The sequence below is a fragment of the Crinia signifera genome, chromosome 19 (assembly GCF_055691185.1).
Source record: "Crinia signifera chromosome 19, ASM5569118v1, whole genome shotgun sequence".
In the NCBI taxonomy this organism is placed as follows: domain Eukaryota; kingdom Metazoa; phylum Chordata; class Amphibia; order Anura; family Myobatrachidae; genus Crinia; species Crinia signifera.
Genome location: NC_139226.1, coordinates 44,725,731 through 44,736,648, shown reverse-complemented (window position 1 = coordinate 44,736,648; position 10,918 = coordinate 44,725,731). Strand labels below are relative to the sequence as shown.

Genomic DNA, 10,918 nt, shown 5'->3' with positions numbered 1-10,918 from the left:
CAATCTGGGTGGCATGACGTGAATTTTGGCTCAATCTGGGTGACATGATGTGAATTTTGGCTCAATCTGGGTGACATGATGTGAATTTTGGCTCAATCTGGGTGACATGATGTGAATTTTGGCTCAATCTGGGTGACATGATGTGAATTTTGGCACTTCATTTTGGCATAAAGGTGCCCATACACAGTGCGATCCTGTTTTGTGAGGCGATAAGCGGTCCCCCACATCGCAAAGCACATGTACTTTTTGAACTAGATCGCACCACATCGCATCTATTTCAAAACAACGCTGCTTTAGCACATTGCATATGTTTTTAACTAGATGCTCTAGTTCAACGGAGCACATCGGTCCATGTACGGGCACCTTAACATGAATTTTTGCTCCATCTGGGTGATATAATTTGATTATACAAATGTGATTTTGGGTAAATCCTTTAGAATTTTGGGTCATTGTGTATCGCACAATGTTTAAGGGGCAAGTATTATGCGGTCTACTATTGTGTTGCATAATGTGTTTAAGAAGTATATGGTGTGGCACACTACACTCAAGAACATGCCCCTTTAAAGTGTGCATACCTCAAGCATGTCTCTATTATAAGATATGGGAGGGCGCAAATTTATAGTTTGCAGGAGGGCGCCCAATACCCTAGCACCGGCCCTGGCTGGGAGTTTCCCTTCCCAAAAACGGCTGCTTCCACCCCCTGCCCACCTCTTGCCACCCCTCCTGGAACGATCAACCCCACTCTCAGGAACAGGGCCGAATTTGACCCGCTACGAATGGATCTGAACCGGCCCCAAAGTACCAGCCAATCTGCTTCTAACAACCATGTTACAAGCTGAGTTTAAACAATGACATCTCTCCACTTTATCTCTCCCTAGTAACTTCGGCCTATCTTATATATATATAAACAATTTTACTATCGCTGTATACAGAAGAAAACCAAAAACAATGATTTCTTTATTTTCAAATTGATTAGGAATAAAAAAATGTAAGATGATATATACAAGTATTTTTACAGGGTAATAGTAATTTTTTACTTCTCAGTATGAAAGATATATTGTTAACAGAAACCAAAATCAGATGTGCCGTCTGTGATAGCTTCCCCGATCTTTTTGTCATTTTATAATGTTCCAACATGGGGAAGAAGCTTCTTATGAATTGCTGATATTCTTCAGACTTTTAGAAGGGAAGGTTGATGTCATTCATACCAGAAAGCTTTTCAAACTCTTCCTCCTGAGCAGGAGTAAAATATTGCTTATGATCTCCAGAGATGCCTACGGGAAGAGAGCGTCTTTGAGTGAATGTGTAAGTTCACATTGTATGATAGATATTGATGATGTTCTGTTCGTTACAGTTCTACAAGTACTGCAGATGACTACCATTATTCCCAATGGAGAACGCATCTGAACTAGCAGCAATATCTGTTGTGGGTTGTGTTATAAAGGAATTTGTCACTGTATTTCATAGAACTGAATTCTAAAGTGGATACAAATAAGTTATATAGTTTTCACAAGAATAAATATACACATGTTACCTCAGGCTTCCTGTCCTCTGGGATGGCTTCCTGTCCTATCCCAAGATGGATCCTAAGATCCCTACTGAGCATGTGCAGGAGCCATTTAGACTCTACCGTGTTAGAGCATTACAGTGGATGAGCCATGTTCTCTAGACACACCTACCAGTAATTACAATTCACAAAGATTCAAGCAGGGGCGGATTGGCAACGAAATCCGGCCCGGGAACAATATCAAAGCAGCCCTGGGGGGGGGTGCACGCTGCTGCCTGGGGGGGGGGTTTGCGCGCGCTACTGCCCGGGGGGACAGACGGGGGGTGTGCTACTGCCCGGGGGGAGGATGTTACTTACCAGGCACCAGTCACCTGCCGCACTGCCAGGCTGAAGTCGGCTAGCAGGTGATGTCACCGACCATCGGCCGCAGCCTGATCATAAAGAAGGGCAGGATAGCCCAAAACAAATATGGCCACCGCACCACAGGGCTGATAGCACCGGCCCTGGTAGCATGGTCGGCAGCCCAGCCAGATGGAAATCTGGACCGGACCACCGGGAAATGTCCCGGTTTCCCGGCGGGCCAATCCGCCCCTGGATTCAAGTCTTCATCAATGCCATGTAATGAGCTGGGGAGAGACAGCTGCAGCCTGTACCTTCTCTCCCTCTCATTTCTTTGAGGGGGTGTGGCCACACCCCCTCCCGGAGGTCAAGCCCCCTCCATTCTACCGGGGCCTCATCAACTTGAGGAACTCATCAATATCAACTTGTCTTATAGCAAGATTACTTATAGACCACTCCATAAATACTATGTCACCTTGGCGTTTTTGTACACTCCCCCCTTTTTGTATGTATGTTTGAAGGTATGTTTGATAAAATTATACCATCACAGTGTGTGTATTAGTGTTTTTTTTATTTTTTATTTGTTCGGCTGTAGAACTAGAAATGCCAGTAATCCCTTAAATGTCCTGCATGCTGGTACTCCAAGTACCAGCATGCGGGTAAGGTTTGCTGGGACTTTTGGTTCCACAGCCAATCACAATATTAATTCTACTTTTTACAACTGAAAAGTTCTCAACCTGGCACACCCAGCTTCAGCTCTGGCCCCTGGGTGCCCGGGTGGGGGGGGGGGGGGACTCCTTTATTGGGGGTCACCACACCCCTGTTGGGGGCTAATGCCATGGCCGCAGGACCTATTTCGCAGGCCTCTTTTTTGATCTTATTAACCACAGGGAATTTTCCCTTCTTTTCATTTAAATATACACTTTGAGCGGGAATTCTTTCCCCGAAAAAGATATCTATTTGTACATATTCTGTACTTGTATATTTGTGTGTGTTTAAGAGTACTATATGTTATTATTAATCCAAAACTTTTATTGTTTCATAATAGATGTTAATTTTTAACTAATCATAGGCGTGCCCCCAAAAATGGGCAGTACTTTCTTCTTCCCTGTTCCAGATGCCATTTATAGGTCAAAGCTGTCAATGTTCATCGGAATTGACAACCCATTCACCTGCAAATATACCCCTTAATCAGAATACAGCACATCTACAGTACCCAAAAAGTGATCATCAATTACTTTTGAACCTATGCCATATTAGTTAACTACCATTAAATTATACATCCAACCTTACCCACGATACCAATGCCAAGTGGGAAGGTCCTGTTTCCTTGATAGCGTTTCATAAATTAATTCAGGCAAATCTAATACTAAAATTGCGATACATTTTTTGTAGCATTTACTGTGCACATAATGATCATGGTATTGTACCTTTTCTGTGGAAGGAACCAAAGCTCTTTTTGAATATGAAGTCAGGAACCAAAGTGTAGTTGGACTTGTCGTTTGACTTCATAACTTTAAAAGAGGAATTTTCCACGACAGAATTTATGGCTGCATCGTCCAACTCTTTTCCAAGGAACTTACAAAGTTTAATGATGTTACTTTTTGGATCCTAATGGAACAAACAAAGGTATTTTTGTTTAACAATTTATTACTAAGACAAACCAAGAAACTATCAGATCTAAGTTCAAATATATACATCTAGCGGCCACAGTATTAAATATGAAAATAATGACAGCATAATGGGCCTCAATATAAGTGACATCGCTACAACAATATAAATAAATATTATTACAAAACAATTATATACAGTAGATGTGTCCTGCTATGATATTAATAGTGTGTATATATATATATATATATATATATATATATATATATATATATATATATATATACGAAAAAAGAGTGAGAGAAAGCGTCTCCTAGTGTAATAAGTTTTTTGTCAGTTGTATACCCTTCCCCACATTGGGAAGTCAACACCCCAACAAGTGAAGGTGTACCGTGATCAGTGGTATCCCACCCCTGTAAAACAAGCCCTATTAAATATCCCAGATGCAGTTGGTATACTCGGGTTTCCTCAGACTTCTGTATTGTCCACTTCGAGTACTCCCACGGAATCCCACATTTAGTCCATAAGGGTAATTTTTTAAGGAAGGAAAGCAATGAGATAATAGTGTAATACAACCACACAATTTTATTACACATAAATGTAACTTAGTTGCCCTTACAATTTTAAAATATGATAAAAGCTTATCTGGTGCGTGCCCTTGAGGTCAGTCACTGTCCACCAAATGTCTCTCAACACGTTTCGTCCTCCGCACAATTATTGCTGGACTTCTTCAGGAGAATAGGGGGGGGGGGGGGGTTGGGCAATGTAACATGTGCAGAGAGAGTTAGATTTGTGTGGGGTGTGTTCAAACTGAAATCTAAATTGGAGTGTAAAAAAAAAAAAGCAGCCAGCAGGACCAGACTGGCCATCTGGCACTTCTGGCAAATGCCAGGTGTGCCGATTTCTTAGAGGCTCCGCCTCCTGATCGGCATGCAAGGAGAGCTTGCTCTGTGAACCACTGAGGTACAGGAGAGAGGGGGGTATCACACACCGCTAGAGTCAGCGCACACATGCGCACGGCATGTGTGCATGTGCATTCGCACGCCTGCAGTGTTATAAATAGAGTACATAATGAAATATATTTATAATGTTTTGAAACTTCTGATAGAAATATGGAAACAGAGTCCTTAAAATAGTGTGAGAAATACACTATTTAAAAATATTGGTACTTGTTTCCTAGCATGGCGCCTGCGATTTTGATTGTATCCATCGGGTCGACCGATGCGATTTTTACATCGGAACCAATATAAAATGGTCCCTGAGACCCGATTTTACATTGGGCCCAATGTTAAATGCCCCCCAGACCTCAATTTTCATTGTATACCCACCCTGATGGGTCAAATGCCCCCCCATTGTTAATGCCACCCCATGATGAACGCCAACCCGAAGTGTGGTGAGCGCAGCGAGCCCTCGAGGGGCGACGGTACACGTCCTCCAACCTTTTCATACCCCCACTATCCACGTCGGCGTGGAGTTGATTTTATATAGTGTGGCGAGCGCAGCGAGCCCTGCGGGGGGACGCGCATTACTTCACAGGTATTACGCGTCCCCTTTGCGGGGCACGCTGCGCTCGCCACGCTTCGGGCTCGGTGGCTCGCTGCACTCGCCACACTATATAAAATCAACTCCATGCTGACGTGGATAGTGGGGGTATGAAAAGGTCGGATTACCTGTACCGCCGCCCCTCGCGGGCGCGCTGCGCTCGCCACGCTGCGCTCGCCACGCTTCGGGTTGGCGTTCATCGTGGGGTGGCGTTAACAATGGGGGGGGGGCATTTCACATGTAAAATACCCATAAGGGTGGGTATACAATGAAAAATCGGGTCCATTGGCCCATTTAACATTGTTCCCTATGTAAAATCGCGTCCATCGCATTGGTCGCATCGCATGCCTTAACTTTTAGGCATGCGATGGACGCGATTTTTTAATTGTCGGGGAAAAGGCTAAAAATAGCCCTGAAATCGCGTCGGTCGCGTCCATCGCATACCTTAAGTTAAGGTATGCGATCACCTGCGATGGGCGCCGTGCTAGAAAACAAATACCAAAATCGTTTTCCTGAAAACAATAATGGACCTTGGGCAGGATGTACCAACAGCACATCCTGCCACCCATCTAACATATGCGATTAGTAAGAGCTGCCCATTGCAATGTGCTCCGGTTCCTATACTTCCACAAAGTGGCCCAAGCGGCCATGGGCCGTGCTGGGAGGGATCCGATCGGATATGCTGTAACACACATAGCAATGCAGAAAAAATCCCATAGGCATTACCCTCTGCCAAACTGTTGGTTAATGGAGATCTGATTTTGTTATTTCAAATTATAAAAATCCATAGGAAATGTATTAAGAATTTGTGGGGTGGTGACTGCCGATGCTTCCGGAATGGGGGCATGTCACTCCAGGATTGGCTTGGCCTCGTGACACAGTTTGAGTAAGGATTGGATTTACTCAGGCTGTAGTTAACCTGTGATCATCACCGATTTAGGTTACTGCGAATGCAGACAAGTGTGGTATGCACCTCCGCAGAAGCTGCTTTAGGTACCTTGGGCCCTGGTCATGTAGAGCTTTGAAAGTCAGTTAGCCAATCTTGAAAAGGATTCGCCATTTTATAGGCAGCCAGTGAAGGGAGTACAGTATGGGTGTTATGTGGCTGGTTGGTTAATAGCCTGGCGGCTGTGTTTTGTACCATCTGTAAGCTGTGCAATTCTTTTGTGGGGAGACCCAGGTAGAGGGCATTGCAGTAGTCAAGGCACGATGATACAAATGCATGTATGACTGTAGGAAGATGTTCGTATGGAATTAAGTGCTTTATTCTGGCTATATTCCATAGATGATAGAATGAGGATTTAACCCTTCGCAGTCCAATTTTTTATTTTTTTTGCAATTCAAAACACTCTGGTTTAAATGTTTAAATTAATTGTAATTTTTTTTTAAATTCCAAAATGGTCTACATTGAATGTTGAACAATGTTAATGTTTTTATTTTAAAGTGGCTCACCATTGGATCTGCTACTTGCGCTAGGGCTGTTGAGCCTGACTAGATGTTGGACTTGAAAGATTCCACACATGTTCTGCACCCCCAAGCCTAAATCCTTTTGGTTGGCTCTTCTGCAGACTTGTCCTGTGACCAATCATATGGACCTCTGTTTTATCCAGGTTCAGTCGCAGCCAACTGGCACTCATCCAGTCCTGGAGCTCAGCTAGACTGCCATTTAGGGTTATCATTGAGTTCTTAGTACCTGAAGTAAAGGACAGGTATAGTTGTGTATCATCTGCCTAACAGTTGTGGACCAGGCCATGATGTCTGATCATTTCACCCAGTGGTAGCATATAATCGGGAAAAAGCAGATTATATGCAGGGCACCACATGGAAGTTGCACTGGTGATGATGAATATATTCCACATGAAACTATCTGTGACCTACCAGTGAGAAATTATTTGAACCAGCTAAGAACTGTGCCATCCAACCCACAGAAATTTTGCAGGCGCTGAATTAGAATATCATGGTCCACAGTATCAAAAGCTGCCAAGAGATCCAGAAGGATGAACAGTCACCTCTGTCTCTTGCCATCAGAAGATCATTGAGCACACATACCAGATCTGTTTCAGTGCTGTGTCTTCTCCTGAATCCTGGCTGGAATGGATCCTAAATATCATGGGCTGACAGGCGGGTTTCTAATTGCTACCATTTTCTCAATAACCTTTCCTAGAAAAGATAGGTTTGGTACCGGTATGTAGTTGTTCATGTGGGTGCCGAATGACTGCCCGACAGTCAGTACTCCGACATTGGAATCCCATGTTTTAAATGCCCAACAGTCGGGATCCCTGGCAGGGGCTATTTTCCCTTGTGGGGGTCCATGACCCCCATAGAGGGAGAACAGAACCTGTGGCAAGCCACAGAGCCCGCAATTCTGGATTCTAATGTCGGGATACAGACTGTCGGGATCACAATTGTCAGACCGCCATAAGACACCCATTCATGTAGTCAGGGTCTAAATTTGTTTTTCTAAGTGGTCTAACAATTGCTTCCTTTAGTGGCTCAGGAAAAATCTGTTTGCAGAGCTTTGAACTATTTTTGCAAATACAGGGCCAATAATGTCCATACACCCTATTATAAATGCTAAATATATGTAAGCTGCGTACCTTTAACAATTCATCATATGAAAAAAGAAGAAAGTTTGGGTTGTCTTTCATTGTTAGCCAGCCTTTAACATGTTCAGACCATCGACCAAAAATGACTACAAAACAAACGCATAAAAATATGTCATGTTAAAATAAAACAGCTTGCCATTAGTTTGCATGTACAGTCATTTGGTTCCAAAAGTGTTTTTCATTTTCCTTGAGCTTTTCTGTTAGGAGTGCAGAAGTCTATGCTGTCTCCTACGCGACATACATACTGTACACCCCAGTCACTAAGGACCTCCTGCATTACCACTGTGTTCCTGTATTACCCTGTAAAACCAGCCCTGTAAAGCTCCATACATTGATCATGTTCAGGTCGGCATTGCCATGATAGACCACTAGAAGTCAATGGCCAATATTTAGACGCCTATACTTAGTCATCAGCGCTTAGATAGACAGTGATGGGAGATCAACCTAAGGTACGTACGTGGTCGACAGTAGCAAAGTCTTTTTTGGTGCCGAATGTCAGTGGGGTGCCCATGGACACTTTATGTTAACAGTTTCCCCTCACATGGCTCACTGCACTCGCCATGCTTCGGTAACGGTGCCTAGCTACACTCTGCACACTATTATATTCATACTCGGATAGTAGAGTTGGAAGCAAGTGATCCGGCACCAAAAAGACGAAAAAAAACATGTTGACCTTGCTAATGTCAACCAGGTTCCCATTGATGCTTACCTTCCATCTATCTTCCAACACTGTCTATCTAAACGCAGATGACCAAGTATAGGCACCTAACTAGATGCCATGGACCTCTAGTGGTTGACCATGGTATGGTTGACCACCACCCTATCGATCCACTGTCCGGATATCATACATACTAGGTGATATTGTGAACAATATCACTCAGAATGGGCTTTCTGAGATATATTGTTTACAATAACACCTAGTGTGTATACTCCATATCGTTAGTGATGCGTGCTCCCCCTACCTCATCCTGCATGTTCACAGGAGGAAGGTACTTGTTAACAATGGTTGCAGCATGACCATCACTCCATTTCCACCCAGTATTGGCAAGTGTGTATGGACTTGTCAATGCCCCCCCGCCCCCATCCGGGTCCTGGCCACCGGCGATATCAGTGTTGGCGGGGATTGGCTAGTGTGTATGAGGCTTAACAGTCACTTTCACATCTGCTGTGTGCCTATTGTAAGCACCATCCCAGTAGCATATATATATATATATATATATATATATATATATATATATGTATATATATAGTCGCTGTGGTCGTTCGGCATTCTGGACGAATGGGTAAAGCCGAGGTGCCTTCCTTCAAGTCTGGTAGAGAGGAGATCTAGGGCTTATGGCAAGGCCCATAGAAATAAGGCCGCTATCCACGGATTTTGTTTAAGTCCAAAAAAGGGTTTATATATTCAGTTCAATAAATACACAAAGTGCTGGTCAACGTTTCAAGGCCACCTGGGCCTTTTCTTCAGGACGTGCAATACAGTGCATAAAGTGCGGTGCAAAGAAATAAGTGATATGTGCTTTCTTACTTATAAGTAGCCTTCACATGAAGGCTACTTATAGGTAAGAAAGCACATATCACTAGGTTGTCAGGAAAATGTGAGCTGTTGGTAGCTCTCGAGGACTGGAGTTGGCTACCCCTGTGTTAGACCCTTTGCCCTTTGTGTAGATATCACATCTCTGTACACAGACCTTGTTCTTAGAACAATGACAAATAGACCACCTTGTGTACTGTGGGCCAGTCCCTGAGAAGGAGTGTGAACATATATTTGTGAGATAAGCAGGGAGCTACAGTAACATATGGAGTACACTGAGCATAGGTCCAAATACCAGCTGGAGCCAGAATATGGGGTCAAACAAGACAAAAGTTTACCATCCAGCAACCATTGGAAGCCTGAGATTCAGACATTAGACCATGGCCATAGAACTGGGCTTTAGGTCCACACAAGCATTAGGTTGACATTGGAAGGTCGACAGTCAAAAAGTCGACATGGGTTTTTCACTTTTTTTTTTGTGGAGCCGACATGCTGACAGGTGGTATTTCATGCCCTATCATCCACTAGGGCGTGGAGGGAGAATAGAATAGTCTGCAGAGCGTAGCCAGGCACCGTGCCCATTGTACCAAGCGGAGTAAAGCAGGGAATATGCTAGAGAAAGTCTGGGGCCTAATAGTGATAACAGCAGGTTACAATATCGGAGCAGCATCTTGGTCACTAGCATTGCCATAAGCACCTCTGGCAGCGCTAAGTGTCCCAGATGTTACTAAGAGGCCACCTACCATTGGATGTCTTCTCCAGCACTGACATCCCCACCTGTAGCTGCCGTAGGATGGGATGTTCTAACATCCGCCGCTCCTCTGTGCCACACATCCATATTAATTGCATATGCACTAACGCATAGGAAAGCTCTTGAAATAAGAGATGTCCTTTGCAATGCCACGCCGTCCCAGGACTTCCAGGTCTGAGACTGAAGAGTCCCTCTGCGCATGCCCAGAGTGACAGCCCCACCCATGGAGGCATGCTGGGAGGGATCCATGATGGATCCCTCACACGGTGCTGCGGAGAGAAGCCAATAGGTGTCTATAGGGTAGCAAAATATGGCAAATCCTTCCTCAGCAGTGCCCCGGTGGAGGTGTTTTAGTGCATACAAAATGTTTTTTTTTACCTCATTTTCACTTTAGAGAAACCCCCACCGTAATCTGCTTCTCTTCTACATAGAACCTTGCACCTGGGGAAAAAAAAATTCTCGGATGCAGCTGCGCAGGACCGGTGAGATCAGGGCCTGTGCTGGCTACTGGCACTGCCAAATGGGTGATTTAATGCTCACACTCCTAGGCAGGTCTATTATTAGCACCAAGCCCTGTAGTCGCCTTCTGCTTAGCTGCAACAACAGGCAAAGCAGAAACAGCTTTAACTCTGCAGTAGTTGCCTGGATAGCACATGGTCCCCTGAATCACCATAGATGTGAATGCTTGGCTCCGGAGCAAAAGCCAGCAGGTTCCTTTATAAAAACGTATTTGCACCAGGGGCGGAACTACCGCCGGTGCAGACGGTGCAGTGCACCGGGGCCCGAGAGGTTAAAGGGGCCCGATGCCGCCGCGCCGTCTGCCCGGCATAACATTTGAATTTTTTATTTGTGCGCCGCCGTCACTGTGTGTGGGGGAAGGAGGGGAAGCGGGCGGGCAGCGTGGGGACGGGGTTGGCTGCCTGGTGGCAGCTGAGTGGCAGTGTCGGATGCCGCCGGGGCATGCAGAATAGATGCAGCAGCACCCTGCCTGCCTGCACCGTGCTGCTGCTGCGCCTATGTATTCATTC

The 10,918-nt window shown here is 44.8% G+C and overlaps 1 protein-coding gene across 3 annotated transcripts in view; it reads right to left on the bottom strand.

Annotated features, from left to right (window-relative positions):
* Nucleotides 1-927: 927 nt before the first annotated feature.
* Nucleotides 928-10,918, bottom strand: part of LOC146042463 (3-beta-hydroxysteroid sulfotransferase-like) — a 49,957-nt gene continuing 39,966 nt past the window's right edge. For 2 of the 3 annotated variants that reach the window (XM_083162455.1, XM_083162454.1), the window contains exons 5-7: nt 7,597-7,691; nt 3,277-3,457; nt 928-1,274 (exon numbers count right to left, since the gene is read on the bottom strand). In XM_083162455.1, coding sequence (XP_083018581.1) covers nt 1,180-1,274; nt 3,277-3,457; nt 7,597-7,691 — 371 coding nt within the window. In that variant the 3' untranslated portion in view covers nt 928-1,179. Of the gene's footprint in view, nt 1,275-1,373; nt 1,477-3,276; nt 3,458-7,596; nt 7,692-10,918 lie in introns of those variants that run through there. The other variant, XM_083162456.1, reaches the window with a different exon arrangement.